The sequence below is a fragment of the Melospiza georgiana genome, chromosome 1 (assembly GCF_028018845.1).
Source record: "Melospiza georgiana isolate bMelGeo1 chromosome 1, bMelGeo1.pri, whole genome shotgun sequence".
NCBI lineage: Eukaryota > Metazoa > Chordata > Aves > Passeriformes > Passerellidae > Melospiza > Melospiza georgiana.
The window spans coordinates 36,214,024-36,235,422 of record NC_080430.1 but is presented as its reverse complement, the minus strand read 5'-3'; the positions used below and the strand labels follow the sequence as shown (position 1 = coordinate 36,235,422).

Below are 21,399 nucleotides of genomic sequence, written 5' to 3'. Positions count from 1 at the left end.
TGGTGACTTTTAGCCATATATGAAAACAGTCCTAATAAGACAAGGATTTGTTCAAGGTTCAAAAAACAAGCAGACATCTGCAGACTATATGTTTTCTTTTTAGGGTTTCCCCATTTTATACAGTAGTGTTAGGAGTCTGGATATAGGATTGTAGGTCATTATTTCAATGTTAAATGCCTATGTGATTTTTTACCTGTGGTCAGGAATAATCTTAAAAAGATCAGACCATTTAAAACATATACTGTAAATATAATTTTGATTTAGGACTTTGTCTCTCAGTTCTATCCTTTTCAGAGAAAAATGTTTATAAAAATGGAAAATGAGAAAAAACAGATACTTGGGGTATATTTAATCAAATATAAAATGGAGACTGTGAAAAGTTGTTGCTTTTTCAGAAGAAAACAACTGAGTGAAAGATGGGCTAAATCAGGGGCAAAGCAGAGAGCTTAGGGACTTCTCTAAGCCATGTTTCTGTAGAGGCTGGCAACCTGCTCAAGAACATACAGAAAACAATAAAGGGTCCTGCTTTTACTCCTTTTTTCTATAGCAGATGGAAGGATAATTGTCAGAAATAGGTTAGAAATCTCACAAAACTGTTGTAAAATAGTTGATAATTGTTAAGCATGTACTCGTTAGTTTGGTTATTATACTGCAAAGGGGGTGAAAAGGGTAGTTATAAGAAATACGGTACTCCACGTACCGTATTACACCGAAGTAAAGTGCATCACGCCCCCGCCCCGCTCCAAGCAAAACGAGCCAGCCTGGACAGAACTGTAATGGGCCAATCAAGCGCCTTAAACCTTCACGTAAATGAAGGATCCCAACAGAAATCAATCCAAAGGGACATAAAAGAGGATAAAAAGGGGCTTGTGACCCAGTGAATCCGTGCCGCTCCACCTGGGACATCGGGGACATCGCTGCTCAAGAAAGAACCCAGCGCCGGCGCTGCAGCATCCTCGACGGGACCGCTCCTGCTCGGCCCGCTGGCCCCCTTGCTTTAAGCCTTTATTTTTTTTATAATAAAAGCTGAAATCACTTAGTACCGGGCGTGTGCTCCCGTTTTTAACCACAACGCTCTGCAAGGAAGTGACCAATATCAGACAGTATTTGTTCTATTTGTTCTGCCTTCTACATTCTGTTTTTTCAACACAAGACACTAAGGTGAAACACCCGGAAGGAAGGGGCAGGGACGTGGCTCCTGTCACTGCAAGTAATTTGAACTTGTAGCATGGTGAGGGAAGAAAAGTTTTCAGGGTCTGTAAGTTTAGAGAAAAGGTAGAAGAATTGCTAACAAATTAGTTGTAAAGCAGGCAGATATTAAAACTCCCAGTACAGTGAAAAATCTCTTTTCAGAAACCAGAGATGCATACAGTTTGTTGTAATTCAGAGCAGTCCTGGAAGCATAGGATAGCAAGGAGAAATTGTTCATAAACATATTTTACTTTTATTCTTAGTGTTGAATGAATGACATGGCTCTAGTTATAATAAGAAAAGCTTAAGCAACCAAGTACTTTTTCCATACAGTACCTTTTTGTCCTCTGGCCCTCAGTGTTAAATGCTCTTGTGCATGTGTTAACCCCAAGTTCAAAAAGAGACCAGAGAACTTTACAGGAAAAGTCACTGAGTATCATCAAATACAGTCATGAAAGGGGCTCAGGACGTGCTTTGGAGGCTGGCAAGCACAGGGAAAGCTAAAAGTAAAAAAAAAAAATCACTCTACACCTGCCCTGTCTTCACATCCTTTCTCTAGGCACTCGTGGCTACTCTGAACAAAGACACTGAGCTGGAGGTACTTGTGATCAGAATCATGCACAGCTGTCTTTACACATTCCTATGTATTTGTAGGAGCCATTCTTGTAGAATGTTTGGATGAAGAATATTGCATACCTGTGCGATACACTGAAATTTTTCAGTCATGCCATAGTACAAACTGAAGTGTGGACCAGCTTTGCTACAGTAGTTAAGGTTTTTCAGGTTAAATTTAAAGAACTTGTCTGAATTTAAATGCCTAAAGGCTAATCATAATTATTGATAGTGCTAAACATAGCCTTGACAACCTCATACAGTAAGTTCAACAGTGTCCTGACTTAGGTTACAGATAAGTTACGTATGGTTTAGCTCTTAAGTTTTTACTTAGATATGGACTGTATGAGTTAAATTTATTATCAGATGAATTAAAGTGCTCTAAAATAATGTAGCTTCTAGAAAAAATAAGCTCCCAAATTCCACTAGTGAAAATTAAATAATTAATGTTGAAAATAATATTTCAGTTTTCATCCAAATCAAGGGGGGGGAGAAGTAATTTTATTGGTAAATTATACACGCAGAAATTAATTTTGTTTTTTTTTTTTTAATAGAGGTTACTTGTATTGCACTACTTCTTAGAGTTGGGGGGAATATAAGGAAAACCATTCAGCAACTATTCACTACATTTTGAAGGATTTTATTGTACTAGTGAAAATATAGATTGTGTTTTGATTATGGATACTCCAGTGGTTTCAGTGCAAATTATAACAGTGTATATTTTTTTAAAAAAAGTTAGATGTTCATCAAAACATTATGATGCATCCTCTTAAAGAGCAGCAAAGGAAACATCCAAAGTTTAACCGGATATAGAATGACCCTTTTAGCTTTAAAGCCTGCTGTGAAATGTATGTGGCACTCTCTTCAGTATGAAGTAGGAAACTCAGATATTCAAATCCTCTTGGGTTACCCAGCCTCTTTTTCTTAGGCAAGCTTGCTGTCTAAAAATTGGGACCTTCTCTTGTTCTTAATCTAATAGCTTGAATATCTCTTTCACATTCTCCTTTTTATATTTATGAATCTCTTAAGAGTAGTAAGCTGCTTTAACTTTACAGAAAGAGTCAATATTATTCACAAGAAAAGATCACAAAATTGCAGAAGAGTTACGAGAAATGCCACAAAAATTCAAATGCTATATGATACCCTTGCTATCCACTTTTAGGTCTACTTCTAGGAAGACTAAATCTAACCTGACTTTTAAAGCATGTAGTCCTGTACTTAGGAGTATTAAATTTCAAGATGCAACTTCTACTATCTGTAATCAGACTGGTAATTTTTCAGGACGTTTTTTTGTAGAATTCTCACCCACTGCAGCCTTCAGAACCCAAGCCAGAGGCTCTTCCTGAATTACTCTGATTTACTAAATTAATTGATTTATCAATGTCCTAATTAAAGAGAAAAAATGAAACAAAAAAAAAATGGTATATTAAAGTGGCAAGTACTACATGGTGCAGCAGAATATAAGATCTGTTTCTTCTTCTGCTACTCAGTGCATTTAACAAATAAATCTACTGATCAATAACCATTCTAATAGCAGTATTGATAAAACAAGCTAAGACAATAATTTCCTACTCCATTTCCTCCACTCCTTTTGAAGTTTGTGTACTGGCAGCAGAAAATAAATTACTTTTCCCTTTGTTTTAAGCAACAGATCTCCGGTTTTAGAAGCTAATACCTAGATAAGGAAAATAGGACACAAGCCTGCCCCAAACCCAGTACAAAAAGCTTGGAACAGCCTCACTTGTTTCCACACTTAAGGTCAAATCTGAATACATTACACCAAAGTAAATACTATGTATTATTTTCCCCTAATTGTTGGGGCCCATTTTCAAAGTCTCAGCCATTTCAAATAAGATCTGATAAAGTATTGTACAGCATGCCTTTCACTTAAGTAAGTGTGCATTAGCTGCACGAAAGCCCAGGCATATGCTTACCTTTAGATAATATTACAACCCCACCAGATTTAACAAAATCTCTTCTATAGGTAACATAAACATATCTTCGTGATCAGGGCTTTGTTACTGCTATTACCTAAACCAGCTCTGGGTCCCATGTAAACCCAGTGTAGCAGTCTACTGGAAAAGGTAAACACTTGGTAAACGGATTAAAAAATTTAATCATTAGAAGTCATAAAATTTGATTGGAAAAACCATCTTACGTGTTAAAAACACTCCATCAGTTTTACTTTCTACTTCAATTTTTCATCCTTAACAAGGATCACTTGTATGCCTTTGCTATAAGAATAACCAAAACAAACAAAAACCAAAACAAAACCAAATTAAAACCATAAAACAAAACCCCAAAACTCAAACAAACAGAAAAGCAAAAAACCCAAACCATAAATTAAACATCTTATTAACCTAGCCCAGTCAGACGTTGAGTTAATTTTGGTGAGATGTCCTTAAGATTCTACTCTCCCTGGAACTTTCTAAAATCAGTATCTGTTCTATACATTTGATTCTAGTGGTAAACAGCCATTTAAAACTAATTTCCAAATCCCATCTTATTCCTGTAGAATCAGGAGGAGTTCCAGAGAGGTTTCCTTCTAGAAAGGCCTTGGCCACTGGTGATCAGACAGAAAGCTGGAATTCAGCCCGGGTGGTCACAGGATGGAGACCGAGCTTTTGCCTCAAAGCGTGTGAAAACCTCTTCAACAACACACCATTCTCAAAACCTCCACAAGGGAAGCACAAGCTCGTCAGAACGGCAAGAACTACTGCTGCTGGGCCATGCACTCAACAGCAACTTCCTGCGCAACAATGCCGCAAATGATAGCCGCAACTTAATTCGCTACCCCCCGGAAAAAAAACCCAGAAAAGCCACGGCATTCTCGATCCTTTTTCTTCTAAAACTCAGTCACGAAGGGACCGGCGCCATGTGGCGGGGGGTGGGGGGGCACGACGAGTGCGAAGAGCGGAGGGAGGGTGTGGCCTCTTCTGTGCCATCCCCCAATGGGGCTATTTAAGGAGAACGGAATTCCCATCGACCGGCTTTTTTCGGGAATTCAGCTTCGCGAACAAGGAATACTGACGGCTTGCGCTTAGTTTTCTCAAAAAAGTTCATACGGGTTTTGCTTGAAAGTCCTTATTTTTTTTAAGTCTGTGAGCGCAGCCTCGGCTCCAGTGAGTGATGGTGAGTGAACGCCGAAGGGGAGGCACGCTGGGGCGGTGGGATAGGGGGTGTTTAAACGCCCAGCCGACGGGCGGGCTTCTGCTGGGGGATGCAGTGCCTTGAGAGGGGACCCCAGCGGGCAGCGGAGCGGAGAGTGGAGCAGTAACTTCTTCGGGTTATTCTTGGGGTGAGAAACGGGAATGCCCTCAGCTGGAGCACTGTTCGCTTGTAAGGCGGTGGTGGGGCTGAACCCCTGAGGGCTACTAGCATTATAACTATCTTGAAGGTTTTAGCACCTTACGAGGGGAGCGGTTAAGGTGGAGGGAGTACCGCCATTAAAAGGCCGGGGGCTTCTGCAGGGGAACGTCTGGCTCGTACCTGTCGGCTATACGGGGTGTGTGTGTGGGTGCTTGGCGTCGGAACACGCTTCACACCCTCGAGCGGCCATTTTGTGACTGCGCTAAAGTAGCGCCGTCCCGCAAGGCTGGGCGGGTGCCCCGCCACCTGCCCGTGGCGGTGTACCCGCTGCGCGTAGGCTCCGGCAGGGCCCTTTGTCTGGGGCTTGCGAATAGCTTTCAATGTCCTGAGGCGCCAAACCGTCCTGCCCACGCCCCATCGGCGCTGAGCAGCCGAAGTGTGAGGTAAAATGGCGGCGGCACCACGAGCGGCGCCTCGCCTGCCCGAGGTCCTACGTCCCCCCCTGCTGGAGCAAAGGCCCGGCGACGCCCGGAGTGCCGCGGGCTCCTCGGCCCGCACCGGCATGCTGCTTGCTGTTTGTTCTTTCTATGTGAGAAACGTGCTTTGCGACTGTAGCGCTGACGCTTCAAACACCATACGAGTAAGGTGGTGGGGCTTTTTTTGGTTTTTGGTTTTTTTTTTTTTATTTTTTATTTTTTTATACAGGAGAGGTTGTGCCTAGCGTGCAGTGCTGGGCCGAGGGCTCCGCTTAGTGCCCAGCGGGAAGGCTGCGGCGCCAGCCGCGTTCTTCCCTCAGGCGCCCGCGCTGTCATGGAGACTGCTCAGCGTCCGCGCAGCGGGACGTGGGTCACGGGGTTTAAATGCTTCAATTAAAAAAAACCCAAAAACAAACCAACAAAAAACTACTGCTTACTTTAAACAGAGAATGTGCTGAGGGCAGGGAGAAGCCTAAAAAATCAGGGGCTTGTGTGGCCAAAAAAAGTGAACGTTTTTCTCTCCTGGATGAGCATAAAATTGGGTTATGTTTGTAACATACGTGGGTGGGTAGGTAATTATTTCCTCCACGTAGCCCAACAAACGTCCTTTTCCACCTTTTCTTTTGCCAAAATTCTTAACTAGTCTCCCGACTACTGTTGCACCAGTTTTCCCTCATCAATTTAAACTTTATGAATTTAAACTTGAATAATTAAGAGCAAACAGATTAATTTGATCTTTTGATGCGAGAAGCAAAAAAACACCTGTTAATTCTGATAAGCTGAAAAACTGAATAAACGCCAATATTCGTGGCATCTGGAATTTTGATATCAGAGCTACTTCATGAGATAGACAAAGTAGACTTCTTTTAGAGTAATTCTAAAGGGGTGAGTCACTTCAGCTGATGCTGTAGTTCCAGTATCATAGGCAGTGTTTCCCACTTCAGAACTTGAGGTGGTTTAGGCTTTGGACACTGATTCAGCAGCAGTGTGAGGTCTTTGTGCATTGTGTATGTAGAACAGTCATTTGTGTAGTGCTATGTTGACAAAATTATTTGGGTTTAGATAAAATAGTAATTTTTTTGCATTGGCAAGTGTTTTCCATCATCGTACTGAGGACTTGAAAAGTGGCCTCGGAGGGAGATTTTCTTTCTTTTTGTTCTAGGAGAATTTTACCACTGTGCGGTTTTGATCTCCTTTTCAAGTTCTAGTAAACGCATGTATTAATAAATCTTATTTTTCATGTTGCCCAGCTTGCTGGAATGCCTAAGTAGTCTGTTTATTCTTTCTTTCTTTCAGGTACATAATGTGTGAGAGTGTTAAATAAGTTATTTTCTTTGAAATTCTGCATCATTAGTGTGAGACACGAGCACTGCACTTCCATGGTGGCCAAGGCTGTGTGTGACAGGTGTACCAAGAGCATCTGTGGTTACCAGCAGTGTCTGTGGTTGCCAGCTTCCTTCAGCTGGTTCAGGCACTTGCTGGGCTCCTCCCCTGAGAGCCGTTTCCTGTTTTAGGGCTGCCAGAGAACTTGCACAGCAAAGTGAATACCACTTCTAGCTTGGTTCACTGACACATCCAGAAAGAAAGAAGTAGAAGCAGCAGTTAGGTCAGCTTGAGGAGTTGCCATCTCAGATTTCAGTTCAAATGCCCTTTAGCTGGGTATGCAGCCAAACAAAAGCAGAATACCAGGTGGGTGAAAAACTGATTGCTTCGTGTTAATCTTCCTGCCAGATTTTGTAGAGCCAGTTTCATTTGAACTGAGAGGTGTTAGAGCCAATGATGGTCCATTTGTGCAATTGAAATTCCTTGTCATCTGCTACATCTATAGGAAGGTGCAGGCATTCTGGTGTGTTAAAATGTAATCTAATTGACTAAAATAAATATTTCTGTTTAAATTTTTTAGGCAGCACATGTGGAGACCCAGCGTTCAAGTGCCACGGAGGGCACTGCCTATTCAGCAACAGTCAGTCAGGGCTATGTTTTACCAGAAGGAAAAGTCATGCCCAACACAGTCTTTGTTGGTGGAATTGACATAAGGGTATGTGTACGCTTTAAATTGTTTAAGATAGGGTATAGGGTACATCAGTGGAGAATAAGTGGAAATTTTGCTCCTCTTTTAGTGGGGATTTTTAAATTTTTTTGTGGTGGTTTTTCTTTTTTTTTTTTTTTTTTCTTTGTGTGTGCATTTGCCAGTCTAGAAGATAATGACATGACATCATGGGAGAATTCTGGAACATGTCTTCCAAAACTAACTTTTAGTTCTTATGGTAGTGGAAAATGGGTTTAAAAAGTGGTACTTGCCTGCTTTCAATCAGTTCTAAGCAGTTGAATGCTTTTGGAGATGTTTAAGACCTTGTTTTCTTTTAGATGAATGAAGCAGAAATTCGGAGTGTCTTTGAACAATATGGTACTGTGAAGGAGGTGAAGGTCATCACTGACAGAACTGGTGTTTCAAAGGGGTGGGTAGAATAAGAGTTGTTGTTTTAAGTTGCTGCTTATGTGGACAGCGTTCTGTAATAGGTGATATGAGCAGGTGCTTAGCAACACACTTGACATGCTGAAGCCTTAATGCTAACTGCAGTCTGCTGTTATTGTGAGTTAAGACTGAAACCAGTTAATCTATACTGCCCCAAACTAAATCTGTATAATCTTACAAAGAATAGCATTAATTTTTTATTTACTTCAACCTCTCTGTTCAGGGAAAAGAAGCTCACTGTCACTCAATCATTGAAAACAAAGCCTGATGTGTGATGCTTACACAGCCAATTCTTATGCAGGACTCTTCTGCTGGCTAGAGTAGCTAAAAATCAGGGGACAGTTTAGGATGATTAAGAGAATTAAATGGCTTATTCAGGGCAGTGACTCTGCCCTCTCCTGACACTTGTGAATAAGTTCTAGAGGCAAACAGCCCAAACTTCTTTGGGTGAAGACTAAGTATGTGAACAAAGTTGAAACAAGGAAATTCCCTTTGAATATATTGAGGAGTTCTGGATAACCGTGGTGAAACCCTTAAATAAGAAGATGAAGGACCTTACCCTGCTGAGTTCTGGGGAGGCCATCCCAGTTTTGAGGTTATCCCTCCTGATGACAAGGAGGGACTTCTCCCTCTTGAAGCTCCTTCCAGTGAGAATTTATCTTACATTCTATGCTTAGCTCCTACAGTGTCATATCTTTTTCTTCAGCATATATAGCAATGGAAGAGCTGGAAATAAATTCATTTTCTCATATCCCTTCCTAGTCTGTGAAGTGAACCCTGCTGTGCTGTTAGTGTATGTTACAAGTATTGATAATCATTTGACTTATTCCATTAATGGGACACAATTGTTACTATAATGCTCTGAAATTATCTTAATTGTGTAGACCAGATAAACTAGGAATGCAGTGAAATAAACTGAAAAACCTCTTCAAGAATTGCTTCCCTCCCACTGACTGGTGTTACTGTTCCTATAATGCCTGCTTCCATCCAGACCTCTGTAGTAAATATAAAATTAAAAGATAAGTCAGATCTTACTTAAAAATTTAACTTTAAATTGCTAATATTAACAGCAGTCCTCTTTCTGAGTAGTTAAAATGGAAAAATAGGCCTTATTTAATGTTATTCTAAAATCTGGCATTTAGTTTCTTGCATCTGGCCTGAGTCATAAATTAATGTCCTAGTTGATAATTTTGATGTGCAATATAATGTACCTGGCACGTTGTTAACTGGTCTTGTTTCAAACATTTGGCTTATAATCAAATGATACTGATTACTGAGTAGTCTGTTCTTCCTTTTTAGGTATGGATTTGTGTCTTTCCTGGACAATGTGGATGTTCAAAAGATAGTTGAGGTAAGCTCAGCTTTGTCCAAATGACTAAGAAGTTAGAGGTATGAAGAGGTACAAAGGTTAGAGACAAGTTTGTGGAAGCCAAGTTACGTACCCTGTAGAGAAAGTAAGTTAGGACACACAAAGTCTAGGGCTGCCCAAAAAGTAAACTTTGCTAAAATGTGTGCTGGTGGTAAAATCTTTGTGTATTTGCTTAAATAAGAAGCAAGATTAGTCTTCAGCATATTAGTTTTTAGCCTGGTGTGGTCAAACATCTCATGTAATTTTGTTTGATTGCTCTCATTTATTTAGTGCTTGAAAGCCTTGAGGTGTTTTGCTGCTTGCTTTTGGTAGTGGATGATTGTCATAGAACCCTTTTGCTTATGGCAGAAATGTAGACATTTAGTTATTGAGATGTGTTGGTTTAAGATAATTAAAGTGGGACACTCTAAAATGAGTCATCTCTCCTTTAGGTTGACCAATCCCTTTCCACGAATAAGTAGAAACAAATATGGATAGATATAAGTGAAAAAATAACAGTTTACTAATAAAGAAGGAAATAGCAACAGGCAAAAAAATAACAGTAATAGTCACTAGTTACAAAGTTGCTGGAATCTCCTGGATTCCCAGGGAACAAAGAGGAACTTGAAATGGTGGGGTGACACCTCCCCAAAATAGTGGCCTCTGCCACTGACCAACCTTGTAGTTCCAAAGACAAGGGGGAAATGGTGACAGCCTCCCCCTTCTTACCTCTTCATTGATGAATGCAGCTGGCACTTGGTCAAGGGCTAGAACTCACAGAGGGATTTGCCTTCCTTGGCAGCACCCGGCCAGGCAGCTGGGCTGGGGTGGCTGTGCCTTCACTTCTGCAGGGCTGCTCCACGCTGGTGCAGACAGTCATTGGTGGGATTCACCCTGAGCCTGTCCAGGATGCAAGAGAGAAAAGAGAGGTAAAAAACCTCAGAGCAGAGTCTCTGCCTTGAGCAAAGACCATGAGGCAAGAGAGTGCTGTCTCTGCTTTGACCTTTCAAAAGGCTGGGGCACTTGCCCCACTGCCCCATGGTTGTGTTTTCTGGCTCCAAGGTCTTCAGAGACAGTAACAATTTTGGGCACAGACAGATAAAATACAATAACATTTTGGGTTACCTAGGGCATAGGAGTAACAGTATCATGGAAGACAGGAGTAATTTTTTTATTTATGTCTCAGTAGTTGAAATATGTTTCTCTAGCAGTATTTTGTGCATTTTGTGCTACCTGGGGTGCAAGTATTTTTTAAGCCTCCTAGATTGTGCTGTGGCTGTTCATGTGTGTAGTGGGTCTAAGTACTGGCCAAACACCACTGCATCCACTAGAATCATTTACTCATTTTCTGCTGTGAGATAAGGATTAGGAGGAGAGCAAAGCAGGCTCAAAACTTTAAAGGGTATAAAGAAAACTTTATTAACAGGACTAGAAGAAAAATAATAAGAAATCAGAATAAACCTTCGGAACACTTTTCCTACTCTCAAGTCTTCTGTCTTTTCCTACTGACAACTTGAAAAGACAAATGTGGTATTTTCAGTCAGTTTACCACTTTTAAAATAATCTTTTCTTCAGTTCATTTAGGGAGAGGGGCCTCTCCTGCCGTGTAAAGGAGACCAGGCCTGCAGGTGGTTGTGTGATCTCTGCTGCTTGCTGGCCGCTCTGGCTGCGTGGCTGCTCTGGCTGCGTGGCTGCTTGCCGGCCGCTGCTGCAGTCAGCTCCAGCTGCAGGGCTGCCTCTGTCCTTAGCCGTGTGATTTTCCCACAGTGCCAGCGGATGGCTCAGCAGCTCACAGCCAGAGCGAGGCCAGGCTCGGTGGTGGCAGAATCTCCACCAACCTGGCTGTGAGGCGGAGCAGGGCCTGGCCAGTGTTCAAAGGCTGGAAGCAAGAGAGTTTTTCCTGGGCTTTGTCCATTTTTAAGTGTGGTTTCACAGAGATGTGTTCAGCTTTTTTTTAAGTCATTTAATAGGGTGTCAGTATTGAAAACTAGGTCTGAAGAAAGGTCCTGCCAAGGCTGTTACAGGGAATCACTTAGGTAGCTGGTGGATTTCTTCCTTAACTAAAAAACAAATGATGTTAAACCACGACACTGTCACCATATAGTTTTTGTGTAGCAAACACAGGAGATGAAGGGGTAGAACTGTTACAGACCTTCTGATCTTGGGAGTTTGGTATCAGAGAAATTTTAGATTATGGCACCTGTAACCAGATCAGTTACTTGGTTCTGATAGACTTGGGCAGGTCACAAACCACTGACAAAGCTTTTTATTTTCCCTCTTTCTCCCCAGCCTGAATACAGTAACTGAAAATAATGTGTATTGAAATCCTTGCCTCTTTCAAGTATTTGCCTCAGAAAACTCCTGTGTCTCTGGAGGATGAACAGTCTCTCATTTGCTTCTGAAGCTCTTAGATAGGGAAGTAGATCAGAAAGATAAATCCAGATAGATGTGCCAGGCACAAATGTAGTGTTCTGTGATGTGCAGATGTGTTTATTGGCCATCCAGCTCTGTAAGTGGGAAGAGAACATGTTTGAATAAAGTGGAGAGTAATGAAACCCCAGCAGGAGATCCTTGATACTCACCAAAAGATTTTAAAAGCTTACTGTTACTTGATGTGGTATGATGACAAAAATATACAGTGACTGCTGTACTGAGCAACAGACTTCATCTGAGAACACCTTTTTCTTTTAACTATGTATTACATTTATTATGCTGCATCAGTGTGGCATGCTTGCTCTGAGGTAACAATTTCTGTGGAGACCTCTTGAGTAGCATTAACATTTGAGTCATGCAGAGTACTGATTTTCTGTGTGTGCTTCAAAACTGGAGCCTGCAGTGTTCCTCTGTTAATATAGTACTTGCTGATCTGAGTTTGTGTACCAGAGGTCTTGGAAGACCCAGAGGCATATTGCGGGTTTTCTTTTCAGTGCACATTTCAGGTCTGCAGGCAGTACAAATACTTGCCATCTCAGGAAGAAGCATGTTCAGATAGAGCATGTTGTCTTTTGGAGGGGATTGAAGAAAGGAAGACATTAACATGGGGCTTGTAGAGCTCAAATTATATGCAAAGGTTACTGCACTAAATCACTTGAGGCCCTATCTGCACTGAGTGGTCACAGTGTTTTCTGTAAATAAGCATAATAGAGCCTCTCTAACTAAAATTACTCTCAGTGCCTGTGTTCATCTGCCTGTTCGACAAGGCCTTGTAGCCTTGTTCAGACCTGGCAGGGTTTTTCTTCTGCTTTAGTTATGTAACTGCACTCTGGTCCAGCATGAATCTGTTTGCAGTTCAGATTGGAAAGTTGTCTTGCATTTAGAGAGGAGGCCTGTCTCCTAGGACCTCCCATTGTTGAGGTGGAGAAAGTAGTTGCATGATTTTGGGCACAGCAGGATTCCAGAATTAATTTAAAAATGCTCAAAATCAACCAAGACACTTACCTCTGAAAAAAATAAAAACCAAACAAGTCCACCTGTCAAACTAGTCAGGTTTTTGCACCTTTTTTCACCCCCATATCTGTTGAATCATCTTCTCGTACTAATAGAAATTAGAATGAGCAAGTTTTTTTGTAATCATGATATTCTTATTTTGCAGGCAATAATACAGTTGCTGTTGCCTGTTCAAAGCACTTCCCTTTAGCAGAAATTGGAGAAAATTGCAAAACCATGTATTTTCTTGTGAAGCAGGCACTTCTGTAGAGTTGCATGTGATAGAGAATCTAGACAGACTGCATCCAATACTGACTTTAATGCTTGGTACTAGAATTGTGCTAATAGGGCTAAACCAAAAATCTTACACTAGAGACCTGAGACTGTGGTCACTTTGCAATAGTACTGTCACTGAGACAGGAATAGTTAACACCCGTCTGTGTAAAGCAGCCGGGCTGATGGTCACTGATACATAGTTGCAAATTGGAGTAGTGCATGTTACTATTGGGGCCAGTGATACATAATTTTGGAGGGTTGGTGAGTAGGCTGCTGAGCTGAGGGCACTGCAGGAAATCTGAGGTAAAAGGCATGTGGTGTAGAGAGAGGAGACTGGAGGTTGTTGAGCCTTTATGAGAGTTGCTGTACTGTGATGTAGAAGCAGAGTCCAGTCTCTTTAAAATCCTACAAACTTCTCACCTTGCTGATTCCCAGCTTACAGAGAATAACCTGTCTTTCAGTCACAAATCAACTTCCACGGTAAAAAGCTGAAACTGGGGCCAGCAATCAGAAAACAACAAAATTTAAGTAAGTATATCTAAGTAAATCTTTTCATATTGCAGGTATTATAATATAACAGGGGTTTTTTCTTAATTATACATCATTATCGTTGCAAGTACTTCTTATCTGATGCAGTATGTCTATTTTAGTTACACCTGGGTTCTGACTTCTGTGACCTCACTTGTATGATGTTGTTTTAATAAGAGTGAGGTTGGTAGCACAATACAGTATAGTTAATATTGAGGTAAATTTGTGATTCAGAACCCTTAAGGTTTTTTCTAGCTTGAATTCAGATTCCTAATGAAATAGATGTGGTAATGTCTTTAATACTGTTTTTATCTGTTTCAAAACAAGATTCCTGTGTGCATCCCAGACAAATAGTTCTTGGTCCTCCTCCACCACAGTTCCAGAGTGTGTGGGGTAATCAGAGTATGGAGACATATGTGCAGCCTCCAGCTGTCATGAACCCAGTAACACCCTATGTTCAGGTAGGACTGCTCCTGACACTGGTTTTGAATCATAAATAAATATTTTGGAAGGTGCAAGCACGTACGACTTTTGGAGTATGTATTGAGATTCCAATCTGACTTTACCTGCCTGTTATCATATAGCTTTCCCCAGTAAGAAGCACCCAGCTTCAAACCATTTCAAAGGAATGCCAGCAACCTTGAAAATTTGATTCAGTGACGTAAACTCATTCTAAAACAAAAAGGAGATACCCTTTAAGAATGAGAGCTGTTGAAAGTGGAGGGAAGACTGAGTTATTACTGCCTATCACAGATGCAGTTCACAAAGGAAATGTATCCAGATATTTAATGTGTTGCTGTCCTGCTTCAGAATAAACTATGAAATATAAAATGTATTTTTGTAGACTAAGAGTGGGATAAGAAGTTATCTCAGGTACTTTTCTCCTAGCCAAACACATCCTTGGTTTTAAAATGCTGTTGTGTTACAAGAGCACTGTGTTCCAGCATCTGCTGTTAATAGCTGTGCCCAGCACAGTATTGCAGATGAGCATTCCTTCTGAGGGGTGGGTACAGTGCTTCTGGCCTGGATATGAGTCCTGTGCTGTAGGAGTGAACCAGATCAGGCTCTCTTACTGCATTACTGTATGATGGGGCAGTACTGACTACAATCTGACCCTGTTTTGTAAATCTTAAGCAAGGAGGAAGAGCAGTCTTGCAGAAATACTTTCTTGCAAGGCAGAGAGCTTGATAATAGTATTTTTGCTGATTCTCTTTAGTTTATTAATTTAAGAGCGTTAATTCTCTTAAAGGTTGGAATTTGCCTTTCAGTATTCCCTGAAGAATCTGGGAAAGTTCCATGTTCACAGTGTCAGAATACTTTCAGGAAAGAAATACTAGGAAATTATCTTATTTGAGTACTTAGCTTCCTTTTCCTCCTAGAAACTGATCCTTCAGATTGTACTCTGTTATTTCAGAGATGTCAGTCTGCTTCAGATCTACCTCTCAAAGTTTATGGCATGACTTGCACTTCTGAAATTACGTAAAAGATCAGTTACAAGCAGAGATGGGGTTTTTAGATATATAAGAGTTGGAATCTCACTTTATAGATGTTATTAGTGCCTGAAGTACTGAAGCAAGCCCTGTGGGAAGTCTAAAAGTTGCTTTTAAGTAGTGAGTCTAGTCTGCACAGGAATTGAAATAACAGTGTAACTTCTAAAAATGTGCTCCTGGCTAATACCTCTACAAATATCATACTTGTATCTTGCTTCAAACTTGCAGGGTTTTCTTTAAAAAAAAGCTTTCTTTCCAGCCCTATCCATACAGTTCATCACCAGCTGTACTGCTAAAGCAGCAAGTTCCCATAGGATATCAACCTGCTTACAACTATCAGGTATGTCAAGTTTTACTAGAAGCAGAAAGGCTGTTGGATACCTGACTAAGCTGGAATGAAGTGTTAACTGGAGTCTGATCTCTGTGCTTCTCATTTTTTGGAATCTATCTTCCTTCACTTCTTCACAGCTACTAAAGCAAAAACAAAATAGTGATGAAAACTGTTGAGTAAATTAGCATACTCTTTTCTTTTTATAGTTTCATTACTATTTTCTTAAATATACTGGGATAAAACAACTTTGAAATTAGAAGAATGTATGTGAATTAGTAGTACCTGTGGGGAGGGAGTTTTACATTTGTACATGCTGTAGTGTAGGATGTTAGGTACTTGGAATCAGTCTTATCAGATGATACCATGTTAGCTTTGTATGGGGAGGATGTGCTCTTGCACTATGAAAATGTCAGAAGGTGCTTGGCTGATAGTGGGGTTTGAACTCACAAGTGAAATGCGTGGCTAAGTCCTGTTACTGATGCTAAACTGGGAGTAACTGGAAGCAGCTAGAGGCTTGAGATCTGTTTTCAATGGAGGTATTTGGTTGCTCTTATTTTCCTAATATTTAGGAATATTTTTAATTTTTTCTTTAACTTGGAGTGAGAAGGTGATAGTTGAATAAAGAAAGGTGTCTTGCTGGATGTAAGACTGTATTAATTAATTGTTTTGTGAAAAATCCAGATATAAAATGCTATAACCAGTGGCTCCTACAGAGCAGTTACTTGTCTGTGTTGGACATAAATGAGTAAAAGGTGTTTCTTGTCCAATTTTTGTTTAAGGCTCAACCACAGTGGCTTGCTGGGGAGCCAAGAAATTATGTAATACCTCCAACTCCGGTAAGTCTACAAAGTTAGACTTCTGAAATTGTCTTCTTAATTAGCACATTGTTTTTACAGCTTGATACTTCACAAAAAAGTCTGTTTGTTGTCTGGATCTGTATAATCTGGTCTGCAAATCTGTAATTACTGATAAGATTGTATGTTGTCATTCAGAATTTCTACTGATGTAAGTGCTTTTTTGAGTTACCTGGTGGAAGAGATCTGCCTGGTGTTGGCACTAGAACTACATGTTCTAGTTACAGAACTCTGGAATTCTAAGTAAAATAGAGTTGGTTTTTCAGGAAAAGTTAAAGGAAAAGTAAGCTCACCTGATGTACAATTTTTTTAAGTTTAAAAAGTCTCCATGTTCTTTGCAAATACTGATGAATTTTTTGGCTCCTTCCAATAGACTTTAACAATTTTCTCAGGCTACTACAAACTGTAGATGGTGCTGCTGGCCTCTGAAAAAATTCCTTGTGTTCTGTGACTTAATGCGAGTAACACCTGTGAGAAGGGGGAAAAATATTCTATTTGTTTACAATGTCAGAGTTTAAACTTGTCCTCTGGGTATTTTTGTATGTTTAGGTGTATTTATTGACTACAGTTTTGATTAAGTGTTTAAAAGCTGTAGTAAGTCATTTTCTCCTGAGTGGTATTCTCTTCCTGAAAGCTGCCAGAAGTCATTGAAATATTGATTACACTATTGGCTTGAAAGTTGTTTTAATAACATCTGTCAATGTGGATACATTATACAGCCATAATGTATCACTTCACAATTCAATGGTAGCAGGCCAAAATGTTTTTGGAGTAGGTGTGCATGGGGGTTTCATTGTTAAATGTTACAAGTTTGATTGTAGGACCAGACAAGTGTTCTGGAACTATCTCAGCTAAGCAACTTTAGGTATCATTCTTAACTGTCATAGTTAAACGGGTCATGGCACAGCATTTCCCTACTCATGAAACTTACCCAAACTGCAAAGATGAACTTGGCACATCTTATGGATAGATGAGGATCAGTGACACCATAAGTGTGCATGTTATTCCAGTGTTACTGAAACATTCTAATACTTTAAAACACTCTAGGTGTATACTTCAGTGAACTATCATGGCTCTGAGGATCCAGGATTTATACAGATGGAATGTGCTGTTCCAGAGCCCACGCAGTTGCCTAGCAGCCCACAAAAGGTAAGTGCTTTCTCAAAACTTCAATATTCTTTATCATAATTGCCATTCCCAGAAATTTGCCCATGAGGGATATATAGCTTTGTCAGGGGCATTGGACAGATATCCTAGAAGTCAGGGTTATAGTTGCTCCTTTCAGCCTCTTGTTAAGTCCCACGTATCTGATTTCTGTGTACAACTTCAGAAGTCTCAAATTTCCTTGAAACTGTTAGTGCTTGTTTGCAGTGCTGAGGGCTGGATAAAGTGTATGTACTACCTGATTAAGTCTACTGACAAGACTTTGCCTAATCTGTGGAAATTCCAGGGAAAATTAGAGGTACTAAAAAGCAGATTCAATAGCACTGCCTGCTGTCTTAGGTAGATTTATTTTAAACTTCAAATATCTGAGTTGGTAACTTTCACCCTTTCTTACTGTTTTGTGGAAGGTGGCCCCAATTTAATGAACAATTTGCTCTGATTTCAGTTTTCTAAGGGAGAAATTCCATTTCTCTGCTGTCAGCCTCATCCACAAGAGAACTGGCATGTCACTGATTAGAATTGTTATGCTGTAATGCTGAAGGGAGATAATGAGTTAGTAATTTTAGAAGATTGGGAGGGACAAAAAAATTACAAGTATCTCAGGAAACACAAGGCAGTTGAGGAATCCTGATTTCCAAGTAAACCCTGTGACACCCTGGCATTGCTAGCTAGTAATGTCCTAACTAAGAAAATAACCTATTACTATATATGCACCTCTTACTGTATTTCAGAAGTCTGTGGACAGGGGCATGCAAACAGTACTATCCTGTCTGTCTAATCCTGAGAACCAGCTGACAAATGACTTTGTATCACAAGACAGCAATGTAAAGGTACGTAGTCAAAGTAAAAAGATATCCCTGAAACATAGGGATGTTCACTGTGTTCACCTACAGGATACCATAAAAATGAAGCAATTCATATCTGTGGATGCCACTTGAATTTTTTCTTCCTTGTACACACTCTGAGATGTGTGCTTAATGATGGAAAGAAGTGCTAAAATTGGATTCAGTGGGTTTAATCAAGACAGCATAAAAATTGCTGAGCAGTCAACTAATGAACAATTAGAGCATAAGTCTGGCTAGTCATTTCTCAGTGACATGGCTGAAAGCAGTAGATTACTCCCTAGCTTGGACAGAGGATATGTTGACTTTATACCTTGATAGTCTGTACAGTGAAATAGCTACTGTGGATGGTGCTTAGTTATGCTTTGTCTCTGCTTTAACCAATAAATCATAGTCCAGGTTGGTAAGCTGGTTGTTCTTTTTTTGCTCTATGTATTCCATCTTCGTAGTTTTGCAATTTCTGATTACATTCCAAGTCATATGTAATTTCAGGTTATTAATTTCTAAGACCTTGCTTTCTTTTTGTAAAACAACAGATATGTGAACACGACAGGTGTACTCTGAAATGGGACTGGAGAAGCTGTGTTTTGTCAGTTTTGGAGAGGGATGAATAGAGTACAGGGTGTCGGGAGATAGTTTTCATGAGACTTTGGTTCCTTTATTCTGATTAATGGAATTTTTTTTCTTGTCCTCTCTTCTATCCCATCCCAGGAGGGTAAGACATACCACTTCAGAAAAGGAAAGACAGTACACAAAGCCATTTGATCAACAAAGACTTCAAAGTATCTAAATTAATTAACTAGATGGTACTACAGTTCAATTTAGCAACACAGAATGTAACATTCCTCAAAGTTACTTCAGGTTATGTTTGTACTCCTGTTCTACATGTTTTGATACTGTTGTTGTTGCTTGAGTAGTTTGAGGTTCGAAGTTGTAAGAGTTGACAAACTTCAGTGTTACTGTTTGTGTGCTTCCCCTGATAACTGACTGGAATGTTAGAGAGTTTATATGTTTCCTTTATGTGGATTTTTCTCTGAGCTTTAAGGTACAGTTTGCATATTACATGTTGTTTTTCATTAGCACATGGTTTTTCGTTAACTACCACTTGACTCATTGACCAGTTAACTCCTGCAGTTTAAAAATGGAAGTAGTTATTTGCCCAAGAGAATGTATTTTAAGACTGAGCTTTTAAATCAGTGCAAAGGAAGATGAGAAGTCGTAACTGAGCTTAAGTCCTGCTTGCCTTTAGACGACATAATCAATGTGATTATGTTCATTGATGGCAGTCTATGTACCTGCAGTCTTGAGCATCACTATTATTTTTGGGTAAGTAATGAAGAGAATCCTAAAATTCCTGTCTGTAACTTAAAATGCGAGAATGTTATCTGTATTGGACGCTCAGTCAGCCAATACAAGGTTTTTTTACTTGAAAAATCTTAACAATACCTGTATTTTAAACTTCTGAGAAAATACTGCACTTATATAAACCTTTGTTATGTGATGCAAACTGTTAATCAAAGAATATGTGTATGACTGTTTTAATAATCATGTAGATTTTAGGTGTGTATTGTGAAACAGTGAAATAAATTTTTACTTTGCATTGGTTTCCTAAATTTCTGGTGTGACAAATCTAAATAATAACTTGTTAAAGCTGTTAAAAACTTACTGCTCTATGTGAAATTTCCAGTTACTATAAATCTATAGTAACAAACCTTCATTTTGTGTAGATACTAGCTGAAGCTTCCAAAGAGTAGAACTGAAAAAAGAGAACAGTCTTTTTGTATGTCAGATCCTAGCTTGCTTTTTTTCTCCTACTCAAACACCTCAATGTCTCCAGACAATAAAAGAAAAATACGCCTCTCTTGTTAAGGATGTATATACAAGGCTGTTTAGGACTGCCTGTTCAGCTTCAAATTTCCAGAAGGTTTAGAGATGGAAATGGCTAGGCAAAGACTTAGCCAGACATACATGTTAGTGAAATATGTAGAAGGGGAGTGGATGTGTGAGGGAATATGGCTAGAGCAAATGTCCAAGACTGCTTCTCAGGAGTGTTGTGGATAAAACTTTATTAAAGGAGGGTGAGGGAGAATGATAAATTTTTTTTGAGCCACTTTATGTAGCTTTGTACTGATGTTCTGATAACATAAATTAACCTGGAAAAAGCAAAACCCATACCAGTTTCCCTACTCACTGTTTCATGTTACTGAAGATAGTATTAAGTGTTCCCATGATACTGATTTGCCATGTTTTTTTCAGACTGCGCTTTTAAAGATAGTGGCTTGGTTTTACTTAACTTCTGTGTTAGCAGCTTTTTTGCAAATGTTTTTCTAGTATTGAATCAGGATCCTGTCCTTTCCAACTTCCAGTATCTAAACAAGCCTGCCTGTGGTTTCAAAGCTGTGATGTCAGTTTATTGATAAAAGGTAGTTGTTTCTTTGCAAATGCAGATTTCTTTTTGCCTTGATTTGTGTTGGCTCAGTTGCCCCAGACCTTACATGAGGCTTTCTGCTGTAGCCCTTAGAAAATGCAAACGGCCCTGTGCATAGCTGTCTCATTGAAGAGTCTCACCACCAAAAGAGGAGATTGAACCAGAAGATGCCTACATAGAGTACACATCTTCTGTTTATTTGACTGAGTGTTATGCACAGGACCGTCTGGTGAGCAAGTTAATTGTGCAGTGCACTTGAAGTGGTACTAGATTCTTACAGGCATGCTGAGAGATTCTATCACAAGGGAATTGCCAAGGCCTTATGAATATAATTTATTTTTTCTACCATTAGATCACGTTGTGCTGGTTCTGCTGCCTGCTTACCTGTAGAGCAGCCCATGCGTTTTTATTGTTCTTTTGAAGTACCCTATAACATGTAACATAAAGCATAACACAAAACCAATAAGTACATCTCTTTCCTGTTGCATTCAGACTGTTAATATTGCTGTGATTAAAGGCATTTCCAAAATCAGTGCATGGTTCCCCTTGTATTCTCAAATCAAGTGGACCATGTTAACTGTAAGCTAGCAGGCTTGTCAGTCCTTGTGTATCTGCATTTGCTTGCACACAGTATGTACATTCTGTGAG

At 39.9% G+C, this 21,399-nt stretch overlaps 1 protein-coding gene across 1 annotated transcript; it reads left to right on the top strand.

The window, feature by feature from the left end:
- Positions 1-5,560: 5,560 nt before the first annotated feature.
- Positions 5,561-19,088, top strand: DAZL (deleted in azoospermia like). Its single transcript, XM_058036428.1, has 11 exons — positions 5,561-5,752; positions 7,492-7,626; positions 7,956-8,047; positions 9,364-9,415; positions 13,576-13,642; positions 13,970-14,103; positions 15,392-15,472; positions 16,243-16,299; positions 17,365-17,466; positions 18,213-18,311; positions 19,035-19,088. The coding sequence occupies exons 1-11, from the start codon at positions 5,561-5,563 to the stop codon at positions 19,086-19,088; spliced, it is 1,065 nt and encodes a 354-aa protein (XP_057892411.1).
- Positions 19,089-21,399: the final 2,311 nt, after the last annotated feature.